Raw genomic sequence first — 16,887 nt, forward strand, 5'->3', positions numbered from 1 at the left:
CAGCTATATGCATTGTTTAAAGGTATCACCTGCGAAGAATATCTTTTCTTTTTACAAGAATACTTTCAAGCTCTTTGGAGCAAACTTCAAATAAATTTAGTATGAACCTATTGTACTTTATTGAATGACAGAATGACAACATTAAAAATTCAAATATTGTTTATATACTTTTATTTGAAATAAATGACTTTATTATGTCTGTTATTAATGTTTGTTATTATTGAATTTGTTTAAAGGTAACTTTGCTTCTCTCTGTTTCAATAGATGTAAATCATGAGAAGACTTTACCCAAATCGAACATCAGTGTATACGTAACTTCTTAATTCCGGAAATTCCAAAATGCGGAAATTTCTGAAATCTGAACATTTCTCAGGGACCCGAATATTCTCCTTTTTACTATATAATTAAAACCTCTCAATTACGGAACTTCTAAATTCTGAATTTCGAACGATTTTCTGGTAAAATATGGGTTATATCTTCCAAAATCCGAAAATAAAAAGGTGTGAAGTGAAGGAATATGATACTTGTGATTTTGAAATCTTTAAAATGTCAGAATCTTCAAATTGGCAATAACCATTTATCTTGATCTTGGTACAATGTATCAACAAATTCAGTTAGAGATTATAAAGAAATTTAATATAGTTATAAAAAAATTAAAAGTCATATAATTTGGCCATTAATTATGAATTTAATCAGCTTCATATATTTTTCATCATGTTTTACTTAAACAAATTGACAAATATCCTTGAAATTGGTTGATGATTATTAGGTCAAGTTAGAATCTGGGTTGCCTGGGGTCAAAAAGTTGGTCACACAGCCCAAATATAGTAAATTCTTGTTAACACTCTAGAGGCTACTGTTTTGGTCCAAATATTGAAATTGGTCAGAAAGGTTGTTTGATGATTTCTAGGCCACGTTGAATATGGATCGCCTGTAAAAAACTGGGTTACACAGCCCAAATATATAAGCCCCATGTTAACACTCTCATCTGGTGTTATACTTTACATGTGGATGAGTGGAAATTCACATATACTTTAATTATACCGATGCTAAACTTTGAGATCCATATGGTGTCCCCGTGTTGTTGCTATCACGTAATGAAAGCTAAGGTAAGTGAAAACAGACAACGATGCATGTTGAGCATAGTAAGGATAACGAGGAGGTTATAAGGCTAAAATATAGTGTTCCTACAAGAAAAATATGTAAATAAAACGTTAAAGACTAACTTTATGGTATTTATCCTGTATATGATCATATTAGCCTACGCAGAAGTATCAAATTGCATATCTTGATAAAATAATACATTATGAGAGTTATTATGAGAAAAGCAATCTATTTGGCATTTTCTTCAGATATGTGATTTTTATATTATTCCCTAACATATGCTGACAATGTAAGCAAGTAGTCTTTAATAGCATATTTGACAAATACATATTTGTACTGAAGGTATTCATTTGAAACTAAATACACGTCTTCGGGATCATAATTGGATGTCACGTTCCAAAACAAATTTTCACTGAATTATGGCCCTTTGTGAACTTACTGAATATTTACTTTAACCTTAATGCATGTTTTCACTTGCCCCTCGCCGCTGTGGGTTTGAATCCCGACAGGGACTTTGGATTCTTTCATCTGAGGAAGCTATCCAGCTAGCTTACGGAACGTGGGTGGTTCTACTCAGGTGCCCGTTCATGCCTGAAATAATGTAAGGAAGGGCACCTGAGGTCTTCCTCGAACGTCGCCATAAATGACGTATACTGTGTCGGTATGACGTAAAACCCAATCAAACAAACAAACAAAAATTCATGTTTTCGTGAATAGAGGTCACTATCTAAGGATCTTTACTATGACATTGATTTTGACTGATCATTAGACCTCTGTGAGCTCGGAAAATTCTTAGCCACAGGGAGTTCACTGAGGACCAAAAACCTAAAAAAAAACTAAATTTCTTCCATAAATCAGCTGGGGCACTTAAAACAGAAATTTAAGCAAAAGATAATTTAGAAACATACTCATACATAAATTGAAAATCATACTTTATGCTTTTCTTAACCTGATTTGAGTGAATAGCGACTTGTACATAATGCTTTTCAATTTTGGGTCATTTTCCACAATTAGAATAATTATTCTGGGAAAACATAGAGGGCGCATGATCTTCACCAGCATAAATTTGCCTGTTTGATAGTATGACCATCTTATCAACAAATATATGAAATAGGGATCTTCTTATTTTATTTATTTATTTATTTTTACCATTCTTACAATCTTAGAAAGCTTTCCGTCTTAAAATATTTTGACTCATCTGGAGACATGCAGCTTTAAAGGTTCATGTCACACTCTGATTTCAAAGGAAATTTTTCTTAAAATGCACAGATGTTTGTGTCCGGTTAGCAATGCTGCCATTCCAGGATGGATTTAAAAATTACTACCCACAAATGTTTTGACCATGTGTTGTGGGCAAGAATCAGGACCCTATCTTAAAGTCGCACTTGAATTCCAAAGTCATGATATGGTTTTTTTTTTTCATAAAAGTGTGCTGATGTTCATCATACTTTGATGGATTCTAAAATAACTAAGCATAAGTTACTTATGCATGATGACTACATGTCACATGTAAGAATCTGGTTTTCTGCTCGGTCAATGTCACACTTGTATTCCAAAGTCCTTAGATTGACTTTGATATAACTAGGCAGTGACTACACATGATGATGATATGTTGAGCTCCAGTTAAAAGGTCAAGGACTCACTTGTAAGTCAAATGTCATTAATAGATGTTCTTCTTTGTTATTTATGGATGGACTTTGAAGTAAATTTGCTGCTTTTTAAGATGACAAGCAATGAACAAAATTAAGTTCAGCAGGCAAAAAGGTCAAATTCCTATTTGAATTTCCAAATTCGTGTTACGATATTGTATTGACAGTCATGTCCAGTTCATATCTTTGTCATTCATTGACAGATTTTGTAATTATTTGGCTTAAAACAATTTGTTAGAGTGAGAGTATGTTTGAAGGTTTAACTAAGACTATAAGGTATAATTTAATAAAAGTACATCAATTGTCTTATCCAGTCATCAATTCTGTAATTCATTAATGGATTTCAAGATTACTAGGTATACTTTTGTGGCACATTAGAAAAACTTGTCACAAACAAATAACACAGGTTAACAGCTAGAAAGGTGAAGGTTATATAACTGGATACCAAAAACAATACATTGTTTCTAGTCATTTCTTTGACATTTATTCATGAATGCTTCTTAAATACTTGGGCACACTGAGAATATGAGAAAGTTTTTATTAATGTTTCTATATTCTTGTAATACTCTTTTTATGTTAATCATGTCTTTGTTGCAAGTCAAAGGTCATGCTTTATTTAAGCATTTGTTTGCATCCAATGACATGTCTTGTTTTCATTTAATCTATTATCACTTTTAATTTGTTATGCAAAAGGGAGTAGTTGGAGGTTTTTGGTAGAAAAAATAGGAAGGTAATAAAAAAGTAGGAAACAGTAGGAAAATTAGGAAAAAGTAGGAACGGTTGAAGGCCTGCATAACTCACTTATATAAGGATTTTGAATGAGTCAGTGTGACCTTGACCTTTATCAGGTAGTCCAAAACTGCGCTCTGCACATCATTTCAGTGATATAAATATTTCTGCCAAAATGATTTAATTTCACACTATTGGTTTAAAAGAAAAAGAGCAGACAAACAATTTTGAAATTGATACAAAATGAATTAATGTAACATTGGCATTGACATGAGGAATGTCAAACCTGCGCTCTGCCAATGTTTTATTATGGTTAACATTTCTGTCAAGTAGTTTCAATTTCATCCCGCCCGTTCAAAAGATACAGACCAGACACGGAAACTCATATATAAGTCTATATAAATCAATTAGTCCCCGGGGCAAGGCAAATTTGGTCTTTGTGTTCTGCACATCTTCGTAAAATCTCGGTCAAAAAGTTTTAATTTCTTTCCATGGGTTCAAAAAATACAGAGCGGACACACAATTTTGACATTGATACAAAATGACTAAGCGTGACGTTGACCTGAGAAAGGTCAAACCTGCGCTCTGCACATTGTCTCATTATGGTTAACATTTTTACAATTAATAAATATTTTATTTCACTTTACTCATTATTTGCATATTTTTTGTTTCATTTGTGAAATTAGATCTATAATAAAGTCAACATTCACAATTGTAAATTGATTTTGAAGTTCTTTCGATCTGTCAATATTATTCCATGTTAAATAATGTAGATTTCGCCATCTTGCCATTGACTTGAAATGTGTATTTGCATTAGACCAGTATGTTGGGTACAACTCTATCAATCCTGCATGTTGAGGTAGGAATAATGTATGAGTTAACCCAGCTCCATGCATTCCGATCAGAATGTCTACATTGGCTATCACTTTTAGCTGATCCTGCATGTTTAATTTGTCAATCTGAAGTCCAGTAACATTGTCGTGAGGAAAATGTTTCTTCGTCTTTTCTAATAATTCATCTTCATTAGCTATTTTTCGCGACACAGACCCAGAAGGGTTTCTAGGATGCGCTACGTAATCTCGTCTCCAAAGAAACATCATTTTAAGGTTAGTACAATTCAGTTCAGTCTTTGTTGAAACAGCATGTCTTGTAAGAAAAAAGTCTCTGAATTCTTCCAAATATGGCACATTTTCTCTCTCAAATTGACTTAATAAACTGTCATATCCCATTATTCCCCAAATCATTTGATTAAACTTGGATGGTTGTACAATATATCCTGCGCGTAACACATGTCCAAATAAGGTTTCCCACGTTGAATCTAGAGTTCCAGAGGGATGACCGTCTATCCACAATATCGTTATATTTCCTAGTGACATATTAAATGCTTTATAAACTAAAAATGCATTGTAAAAGTCCGTCATCGTATGATATAGGTTGACATATTCATACCGCTTCACGGCTATGGTCCATTCCTTAATGGTAGTTTCATATACAATTTTCTCTGGGGTTGTTTCCAAGACATCTAACCATAATCTTACATGAGATTTTGAATTAAACGTATAGCGAATCTTCTCACTGCACCTCTGTTTAAAATACCCAAAGTTTAAAATATAGTACTCATTCGCTTCCGGCTGTTTTTAAAAAAATCCTTAAATATTTCTCCCCCTCGCCTTCCCTTTGTTTTTTGCTGGGGTTTCAATGATGCCCCGGGTAATAATTTTGAAAAATGTTTGTCATACCTAAAAAACCCAAACCAAATTAAACAAAATGATTGACCTTTCATATGCTATCAAAAAATTTCTATCTTGGTCTTTTTCGTTTCCTTTTGAAAAAGTTATTAAATGTTCAACATTTTTTCTTGTTGCAGAACGATGAAATAGTTTGTTTTGATCCGGAATTATTTTTTTAAACTAGGGGCCAATTTTGGTGAAATTCAAAGTAATTGAGGGGTTTAAATTTTCCGTTTGGTAGACTCTTTTGGAAAAAAGTTTTTAAAATCAAAAAAACAATTTTCCACCAAAGTTTGACCCTCCCAAATGCAAAATCAAACATAAAAAAAACACTGTGCCCTTTAAAAATACACTTTCTCATTTCGTGTGCATGTATGTTCTATCAATCATTACGTACTGAGACTTTTTCACATACAATCTCTATTCACTTTGGCAATTCAGTAAAAGAATACTTTTTGGAGTGAACATTTTATTCGTTGGTTTATATTTTTATTGTTGAGATCCTTGAAATCCTTCTGTCTAATGTTTTTGTCATTAGAATACAGAATGTAAGTAATGAAATATGTAAGGATGTTCAAATGTCTGTTATCGAACTCTCTGTATTGAGAAGTAGTACAACGTTCAATAAGACATGATAAATTATCATCATATTATACCATCAGTCTTTTAGCCTTAGGAAATTTTTATATCTATATGTGTGTATATATATCAGTAGTTATTAAACTTCCAGCTGTAGTACGCTATCATCAAGTTTTCCGGAGTTTGTATATCAGAAACACATCTGAAATAAATGAAATAGATTTAATTAGGACCCTTGTCTTAATATGAACAAGATTATGTTGCTAAAATTGAATGACAAATGATAAGATCTACATGTATTGATATCTGAGTAGTTGACATTATGCCTATATATAACAATCTCCATTTGCTTATGTCAATGATTGTAACGAGACATTATAACAAAAAAAATAACACTTGCAATATAAGTTCACGTATTGATGGTCATTTTTTTCGTTTTTATTTTTTTATTTTTTTTATTTTTTAGAAGAATGTTCCATAAGCAGACGATGTGTATTCTGATGTAATGGCACGTCTAGACAAAATTACATACACTTTTGGATGATATGTTTTACAAAAATGCATATGAACTTTTCATATTGATACAGAAAAACAAAAAAAACGTTGTATAACTATGCACATTTTAGGCGTAGAAAACGGTTTAAACATAACTGCATTAGTACGAAAAAATAGAGAGAAATAAAGAATTCCTAAAGATAGCCCAACAAGGCAAAATTGAAAATGTTGTAGGCTCGTTTTGATTGCGCCTGTTTATAGACGGTAATGGAAAGTGCAAGTTACCGTGCCCACGCCCCCTAGTACCGGCTTAAGCAGAATGCAACATTTAATCATGGAAATTGTGAAATTTTGAATTTAGAAACTTCCGCAGAAGTGGTGGTGACCGCGAATTCGTGTTCTTGTTTCACGTATTTACTATGTAAAATTTACGAATTAACAACGTTTGCACAGTTTCAGTAATATTTGAAATAGGGAAATTCTTGAATTTGAAATTGAGAAGTCATTTTATTCTTAAATATTGAAATCATGATTAGTTGAAATCGTGAATTCAATATGTTGAAATCACGAATTTATTTCACGTTCAAATCGTCTATTTGTTCATTAAGTCGAAGTTTGACATAAACTGACCAAAGCAGTAACATATAAATATCATGTATTAAAAATAAGTTAACAATAAATTGAGTATGTTAAATGAATAATACATTTGATATACTATAGTATTGTCATTAACTGAGATTGTCGCATAAATATTTCATTTGATATTTTGTAAATTATCAATTTTATTGTTAGAGTAGCCTTAGTAGTAGATCTCTTCAGTCTCTCGTATGTGAGAAGTTAGCAGTGAACAGTGAGCTAAGCAAAAAGGCATTTCAATTTATATAGGGAAGGTAATGATCTGCTGTAATGCTCAGCTGTTTTGGGCATCTAGCAGGGCATTCCTAAATATAGTGTAAAAATGCTCTGCTGCAATACTCAGCTGTCTTGGCAATCTAGCAGAGCATTCCTACCTTTAGTGAAAAAATGCTCTGCTGGAACGCTCAGCTGACTAGGCAATCTAGCAGTGCATTACTAAATATAGTGTTAAAATGCTCTGCTGGAATGCCCAGCTGGCTAGCTAAGCTGGCTAGGCAATCTAGCAGGGCATTACTAAATATAGTGAGAAAATGCTCTGCTCGAATGCTAAGCTGGCTGGGCAATCTAGCAGGTCATTACTAAATATAGTGTAAAAATGCTCTGCTGGAATGCTAAGCTGGCTAGGCAATCTAGCAGGACATTACTAAATATAGTGTACAAATGCTATTCTGGAATTCTAAGCTGGCTAGGCAATCTAGCAGGACATTACTAAATATAGTGTAAAAATGCTCTGCTGGAATGCTAAGCTGGCTAGGCAATCTAGCAGGACATTACTAAATATAGTGTACAAATGCTATTCTGGAATGCTAAGCTGGCTAGGCAATCTAGCAGGACATTACTAAATATAGTGTAAAAATGCTCTGCTCGAATGCTAAGCTAGCTAGGCAATCTAGCAGGTCATTGCTAAATATAGTGTAAAAATGCTCTGCTGGAATGCTAAGCTGGCTAGGCAATCTGGCAGGACATTACTAAATATAGTGTACAAATGCTATTCTGGAATGCTAAGCTGGCTAGGCAATCTAGCAGGACATTACTAAATATAGTGTAAAAATGCTCTGCTGGAATGCTAAGCTGGCTAGGCAATCTAGCAGGGCATTCCTAAATATAGTTAAAAAATGCTCTGGTGGAATGCTAAGCTGGCTAGGCAATCTAGCAGAGCATTACTAAATATAGTGTAAAAATGCTCTGCTGGAATGCTAAGCTGGCTAGGCAATCTAGCAGGGCATTCCGAAATATAGTTAAAAAATGCTCTGGTGGAATGCTCAGTTGGAAGACTAATTCTGAGTTCCAGGATTTATTGTTGCCAAAGTTTTATTGACATTTTCGACTTCTAGGCAATTCTGAGGCACTCGCCAGACTTTCAGGAATTTTCGGTGCCAAATAGAAAATATGATATTTTTTGACTTCTAAGGACCTTTTAAGAGACTATTTCATTGTCCTGCGACTTTTTGAAGGACACTCGCAGACTTTCAGGAATTTTGGTGCCAATGCTGATATTGACAATTAAGAACTTCTAGGGACCCTCAAGAGTCCATTTTTGGTCGTCTGCGACTGATTCTTTGACACTCACAGACTTTCAGGAATGGTTGGTGCCAATGGAAATAATCAAAATTTTTGACTTCTAGGGACCTTTAGGGATCCATTTGCCTGCAGCGTATTGTTGGACGCTCCAAGACTTTCAGGAAAGTTTGGTGCCAATAGAGATGATGGCAACTTTTACTTCAAGGGACCTGCCAGAGTCCATTTTTATGGTCTGCGACTGATTCTGGACATTCGCAGACTTTCGGGAATCTCTGGTGCAATGGAGATAATGACATTTTTGACTTCTAGCGACCCACCAGAGTTCATTTCGCTGGTCTGCGACTGATTTTGGGCCACTTGCAGACTTTCAGGAATTTTGATGCCAATGGAGATAATGACATTTCTGACTTTAAGGGAATCGCCAGAGTACATTTCTTGGGTCTGCGACTGATTCCTTGAGACTCGCAGACTTTCAGGATGTTTAGTGCCATTGCAGATCATGACTTTTTTACTTTTAAGGACCCCTTAGTCATAAGCAGAGCATTTTTACCCTAAAATGTCATTATCTGCATTAGCACCAAAAATTCCTGAAAGTCTGCAAGTGCCCAATAATCAGTCGCAGACCAACGAAATAGACACTGGATGGTCCAAAAATGTCATAAATTGTAATTATCTCTATTGGCACCAACAATTCCTGAAAGTCTGTGACTGTCCAAGATTAAGTCGCAGACCAAAAAAAATGGATCCTGGATGGTCCCTAGAAGTAAAAATGTCATTATCTGCCTTGACATCAAAAATTCCTGAAAGTCTGTGAGTGCCTCAGAATCAGTCGTAGACCAAAAAATGGATTCAGAAGGTCCAATAAGTCAGAAATATCATTTTCTGCATTGACACCAAAATTCCTGAAAGTCTGCGAGTGACTCAGAATCAGTCGAAGACCAACGAAATAGACTCAGGAGGGTCCTCTTGAAGTAAAAATGTCATTATCTCCATTGGCACCGAAAATTTCTGAAAGTCTGCGAGTGTTCCAGAAACATTCGCAGACCAACGAAATGGACTCTGGATGGCTCTAAAAATTCACAAATGTCATTATCTGCATTAACACCAAAAATTCCTGAAAGTCTGCGATCGTCCCAGAATCAGTCGGAGACCAAAAGAAATAGACACTTGAGGGTCCCGTAGAAGTCAAAAAATGTCATTATCTGCATTGGCACCAAATATTTCAGAAAGTCTACGAGTGACAAATAATCAGTTGCAGACCAACGAAATTTATACTTTATTTAAGAATGCCCTGCTAGTTTGCCTAGACAGCTCAGCATTCCGGCAAAACATTTTTACACTAATTTTCAGAATGCTTTGCTGGATTGCCTAGCCAGCTGAGCATTTTTAACACTATATTTAGGGATGCCCTGCTAGATTGCTTAGCTAGCTGAGCATACCAGCAGAGCATTTTTCGCACTATATTTTGGAACGCTCTGCTAGATTGCTTAGCCAGCTGAGCTTGCCAGCAGAACATTTTTACACTATATTTAGGAATGCTCTGCTGGATTGCCTAGCCAGCTGAGCATTTTTAACACTATATTTAGGAATGCCCTTCTAGATTGCCTAGCCAGCTGAGCATACCAGCAGAGCATTTTTACACTATATTTTGGAATGCTCCGCTAGATTGCTTAGCCAGCTGAGCATAACAGCAGAGTATTTTTTACACTATATTTAGGAATGCCCTGCTAGATTGCCTAGCCAGCTGAGCATACCAGCAGATCATGTTAACACTATATTTTTGGAATGCCCCGCTAGATTTGCTTACCAAGCTGAGCATAACAGCAGAGCATTTTTACACTTTATTTTGGAATGCCCCGCTAGATTGCTTAGCCAGCTGAGCATAACAGCAGAGCATTTTTACACTATATTTTGGAATGCCCCGCTAGATTGCTTAGCCAGCTGAGCATAACAGCAGAGCTTTTTACACTATATTTTGGAATGCCCCGCTAGATTGCTTAGCCAGCTGAGTATAACAGCAGAGTATTTTTTACACTATATTTAGGAATGCCCTACTAGATTGCCTAGCCAGCTGAGCATACCAGCAGAGCATTTTTACGCTATATTTTGGAACGCCCCGCTAGATTGCTTAGCCAACTGAGCATACCAGCAGAGCATTTTTACACTATATTTAGTAATGGCCTGCTAGATTGCTTACCCAGCTGAGCATACCAGCAAAGCATTTCTACACTTTATTTTGGAATGATCTGCTAGATTGCTTACCCAGCTGAGCATAACAGCAGATCATTGATTTCCCTATATAAATCGTAATGCCTTTTTGCTTAGCTCACTGGTAACTGCTAACTTCTCATATACCAGTCTCTCCCCTGTGCAAATTTTTAATTTGATGGTCAATATTGGCTTTGACCTGAAAGTCAGTTGATTTTAGTCAGACTTTCAATGGTGAGTCAATATGAAATGCAATATGGTCAATAGATTTGACAAAAGAGAAATATTTTACAATTTTCTATTTGAAACCCTCTACATAAATACAAAGTTTCTATTTTGGTCGGCATCGTCTTACTTTGTGAATTACTAAACCAATGTTTTTAATATTATATGTGGTAATTATCAGTATCTTAAAAGTATTCTTTCCGTCAAAACTTTCACACTGTTAAACCAACATATGCGCAAAGAAAACCAAAAAACATCTTTGAAGAATTGAGCCAAAGGATTAAAGTCATGCAGCAAATGACCAAAAAAGACGTTTTATACTTAATTATCCTAAAATTGAAACTTTTCTTTTGAAATATGTATACATAGACCTAAATGTACATTATATAACGTCAATGAAAAATTTATTGAACGATTAAAATCTCAGTTATTGATTTCAAATCCTACAGGTACTTAACATAATGTTACAAGTTTAAAATTATATGCAAATATTTGTTATACGTCTACTTATTTAAACAAAGTTTCATGTGTTTAATGTTAGTTTGAACATATCACGAGGGAATATTTATTGTTTTTTCTGTCAAGAGGACAATATCTCAAAGTATCTAAAAGTAAACATTCTGTCATGTAGATCTATGAAATGTTGCTAATTAACTTGTAAAGATCAATTTCAACAAATATTTATGAAACGCCAAAACGCCTGTTGTTTAGAGTAAATGTTATGTCTGATAGTTCGAATTAAGTTGAGTTAAGAAGGCATTATGTTGGGTCAAATGTGAAAAATGTTGAGTCCGGTTTTTATTACGTTGAGTCAAGTTTGAATTTGTTGAGTCAATAAAGCGGTTGGTTGAAATTGGCATTAGAATTAAGTTGACTTAATTAACGTTAAATCAAGTTTGGCAATTGGATGTGCCAAACTGGCATAAGGTATAGTCTTTTTAGAATATGGATTCTAGCTCGATTTAATTTGTCATAAAGTTCGGTCAAACCAGCTTTATGTTAGGCAACTTTCACAGGATTTTTGGACAATAACAATATGCTAAGTCAACACGATTTAAGCTAGAGTCACAAAGTGGCATCATGTTTAAAACTTACATTAAATAGAATCTACTTGTCTGCATATACATATATAAATTATTTTTTATATAACCTAAAATTTATCAATACTTTTGAGATGTTAAAGGGACTCCACTGAGTTTTTTTTATATGCTGGGACTAGAAATCATTGTTCAGGATTAATGTTCCATTTGGTGTAGGTCTAGATTGACAGCTTGTATGCAAAGTTTCAGATCATTTGCTGTCTTCGTTTTTTTCCTGAATGATTATTGTAATTGTGAAAAATGACCCGAAATTGAAAAACGTTGCAATGCTTTTCCCTAACAACGGGTTAAGAATAGCATTAAAAAATACGAGTTTCAATTTCTTGAAAATTGCAGACTCGGTTTAGTTTTCTTTCAAATGTTTTTATTGTTTTGTTAGTTTGTATTGAAATGTTTTTAAATCGTACTGAGTACTTATAAAGCCAAATTAAAGTCTTCACGTACTTCAGACACAATTTTGCGGATCCTAATATTGAGTTATTAGGGGGCAGGAGACATATCCGAGGGATGGCCTCGGTCAACTCAGACATAGTGTTTTGAAGGTACTTGAAACTTTTGATATTTCTCTGTCATTGTAATTCTTTCTTATATGAGCAGTATTTTTGGGTTTTTACCCGAAACTAAGCATTTTGGTAGCTTTGTATGTATTTGTGACTCTCCAAATGGAGGTGAAAAAGTTAAAATCAAGCTTTGACAGATGGCGCCAAACAAGTAAGAAATTTTGGTTAAATTTTGTGAAGAATCTAAACGTATGACATACATTTTATTAGTTATTTTTGAAAATGCTATTGATTGCACTGTGTTAACGTTAGTGATATTTTTAAAGGAATCGGGCGGATTCTGGAGTATGCTGTACCTTCAAGAAGATTGCCCATATTGGTATTTTAGGTGTGATTTTTGCTAGGTGGGGGGTAAATATAAATTGCTGTCGGTCATTATTTTTAGGACCAATGCATGCAATGTATGTCATTTGTATCATAGTTTGGGGACTTTTCTGTTGAAAATGTGTCAGAGTTAAATCGTATACATATACATGTACAGTGCGTTAACTGGAGTGCGGGTATTAGTTACCCGCACTCCAGAGCGTGCACATTGATTGGTTCAATTTTGCTGGGGTTTACATATTGTGACGGAAGAGAAAGGGAAAGCGACAGAAATATCATATTCAGATGCTCGTTCATTGGTTACTTTTTCCCGGGGTTTCATATTGTGACAGCAGGGAACGTGTTTTTATGTTTGACTATGATACAAAAGAGAAAGAACACCAAAACACTCGGCAATCTGATTTATACTCGGGGGCTACGCCCCCTCGTACAAATCAGATAGCCTCGTGTTTCGGTGCTCTTTCTATTACTTATCCTTAAATAATGCTGTGCAACAGGTTATCTGCCTGTGAAACAGATTTTGCAATATTTGGAATTGTTTTTCTGGCCACACTGAAGTACAAAAGTTTCATTTTAGGTCCCCTGCCCCCTTTCGGCGCCATGATTTTGCACGGCTGACGTATTAAAAATGGCGCCGCGATATGATCTTTTGTGCTCTCTCGGACAACATCCGACTTTTTTTCAGAATAAGATCGATACGTAGCAAAGATTAGTATATAACTTGATATGCTCTTACTAGAAACCATATTTTAACTAAATGTGTAAATGTTTATGTGTTTCAAGTGATTTTGTATTTTTTTCTTTTCCCCCGTTGGGCGCCAAATGTCACAGGGTGAGAAAAATGTGCAGCTTGACCGAGACTCGAACCCGGGACCCTCGGAATACCGTACCGCGGCTCTACCGACTGAGCTATCGGGTCGCTTACACATCTTGTCCCCTAAAAAGTGAACAGTTCTGAACCGTGACACAAAAGATGAGATTTCTCCTGAAATTTACTTGATAGAATTTATATCCATGTTTTCCACCGAGTTTGGCCATATATTTTATAATCACTGTGAAGAAATCAAAATATTATTATCTTGTATTTGAGTTATTCAACTGTTTGTATTTTTTTTTTCAAATATGGCCTCATCATTGTGACTATTAAGCTAGCAGTATAAAAGCTTGCCATGTTTATATTTTAGCAAGATGGAGGTGGGGCTCCATACAGTTCAGAAGTACAGGTCCCCATAAATTGAAGTGGGCTATTTTGCCTAATATAATGAATAATGTATCATTTGCTATGAACTCTAGTCTAATATCTCAGGTTTCACATAAACGAAGCATAAAGGATTTAATTTTAGAATTATACTGCAGCTGGTGACAAATGGCAAATGTATGTTGTTTTAATTAAACAGTTATCATATAGATTTTGCAATTTATTACCACGCACGTGAAGTCCGTCAAGAAATAAAAGATGTATTTTAAAATACACAATGTATATAAGTAAACAGGAAACGGTTTATTTTTACATCAAACGGAATAAACCTGCAACTTGAAGAAGCTTTTATCAAATTTAGAATATTGACCTATTACCTTTTAATCATTATAATTTAGAATATGAAGATAACGTTTCAAGTTTCAATTCCATTCCATTCAATTCCATTCTGTTGGAATCACACAAATATCGCGTTTTAATATTTGAAATGTTATATCGAAGAAATGTATGAGTTATAAAAATAACTACTTTTTAATTTATATAATTATGTAAAAAGTAAAAAAGAAATTTTTATTGACTTAACAATATGTTTTTCAGAATATTCACGTCTAGGAAGGGGTAATGTAATGTTTTAAGAACTTGTTGCCATTTGCTTTTGAAAAATACTTACCATTTGTAGATTTTACATGTTTTAAAGATCAGACTTACATTACCTGGGTCATTTGTTTGTTGTTGTTTTCCCGACGAACACGCGCATGCGAGCACATACGCACACACGCACGAACAGATACCATATATTATGAACAATCCCTTTGGATTACTACTTCGCATTGCAAATAATCTCGCGATAAGAATACTGGTCCCTTTTTCGGACAAATTTAAGATTCGCACACATTTAATCATCTGTCAGACGAAAATCAGTATCGGATGAAATATTTTTGAAAATTGATAAATTTTGATCCAAAGATCAATATAAACATTTTGATCACTTCAAAATAAGAAAAGATAAGACTGGTTAAATGATGTTTTAAGCAATCAAAAAACTAGGGAGACCAGAAGTCAACAATGAAATTTAATGTTTTCAAAGTGATTGTCAATATTGCCTACCAGTACAAAACAAATTTAGAAAAATATTATTACAAAAGTGAAACATACCTTTGGGCAACACAATCCTAAGGAATATAGGGTGTTTGTTTTATATCCTGGATGTTTAACTCGTTGTCGGGCACCATATTGACAGTGTTTTAGCTAGACTAGGTTTATCAACGTTGTATAAATTTTGTTATCAGTAACTTTATAACTTGAGTCATAAACTGATGTCCTTGCTTGTTGGGCGACAAATTAACTGATATGTTTAAACAGTTGTAATAATCTCAATGGATTTACAATCAGTTTGCAATACGGTTTGCAAGAGTAAATCAATGGAGTCTGCTTGTCACTCAGTGTATATAAATATGTTATAAGTATAGTTTATAGAGAATATTCGACTTATTCGTTTGTTTTACATGTATGATAATAAAGATAATGATAAATCTGCAGTTCAAGAAGGATAATAATTTTGAGAGTACAAAAGTTTGAAAGAATTTATTTTGATATGGCCTTCCACAATGACAAAAATTAAAAGGCCCATATACCTCAGAAATGAATAACATGTTTCATCTTTAGAAGGGGCAAACACATGCTTAGTAACGTTTTAAAGATGGGTTTAAAGCATGAAATTATATACGATGCTGATCATCTTAAATTAGCAGTGATGAATGTGAAAAAGGTAACCATAGACCAAGCGGAACCATTTTGACTTCAATATAAAGTATTCACTCACTTACGACGAAAAAGCAAAAGCGCCTCAAGTTGGTCAGTGAGTACTTTTTCAGATACTGTAATAGAACACCAAAATGAGTAAGTTATTGAGATATCCAACACCGCATGTAACACCACTTAATGGGCTTTTAACAATAGTAATAATAGAGAAATGTTAGAAAATAAAACACTCGTTTGTGTAAGAAGCATTTTATCAAGCAACTGTGAGTTAAATAAAGTGTATTAAATACAGATAGATAGATACTTTAATTTCCTCATTGAACAAACAATAACAGCAAGTAAATACAATGTATATGTGATGTAACAATATAGAAGTTCGTGTTATCTTAATACAAATGTATATGTATATTTTTACATTGTATGTTCATCTTTAGACGAAACGGAAACTCCAGATACTACTCTATGGTAACTGATTGATTGATCACTAGTTCACTAGTTCACTTAGATACAAAACGTGTCCATTGTTCGAGAAGTTAGACATGTTATCTGAATATAAGTAAAAGAAAACTGTTATTATCAAATAACTTATTTAATGTTTAGCGAACTATGGTGGCATATTTCTGCCACCAGATAACCTGGTACCTAACTAGTTAATTAAGAGGTTAACTAGTTACGTAACTAGTTAACCTGATAACTAACTAGTTAATTAAGAGGTTAACTAGTTACGTAACTAGTTAACCTCTTAATTAACTAGTTAGTTATATAGTTATCTGGTGGCAGAAATATGCCACCATATCGAACAGTCACTCGACATTGTTAGATAACGAATATAATTCTTGCTTCTAATGAGAAGGTAGAAACTCACTGAGACGTGGTCTCCTAGAAATCCGAAGCATTCAGAATGTATATGGAGCCGCCATATTAATTGTTCTATGGACATTAAGAAGTTTTACATTGAGTTTAGAGGTAAACACAGTTACTAGCAGCAGACGACAAACAAGCGGTATAATTGATGTGATCAGTGAACAAAAGAAGCAAAGTTTAGTAAAAACAAGAGTCACAAAATGA

At 34.2% G+C, this 16,887-nt stretch overlaps 1 protein-coding gene across 1 annotated transcript; it reads right to left on the bottom strand.

The window, feature by feature from the left end:
* Positions 1-4,109: 4,109 nt before the first annotated feature.
* LOC132749575 (uncharacterized) lies at positions 4,110-5,119 on the bottom strand (the record flags this gene model as incomplete). The annotated part of the gene is made up of 1 exon (XM_060739388.1): positions 4,110-5,119. A coding segment is annotated over one exon (987 nt), but the record flags the coding sequence as incomplete, so codon positions are not given.
* Positions 5,120-16,887: the final 11,768 nt, after the last annotated feature.

This window comes from Ruditapes philippinarum, unplaced genomic scaffold, assembly GCF_026571515.1.
Source record: "Ruditapes philippinarum isolate M1 unplaced genomic scaffold, ASM2657151v2 ctg2301_1_1_1_1, whole genome shotgun sequence".
In the NCBI taxonomy this organism is placed as follows: domain Eukaryota; kingdom Metazoa; phylum Mollusca; class Bivalvia; order Venerida; family Veneridae; genus Ruditapes; species Ruditapes philippinarum.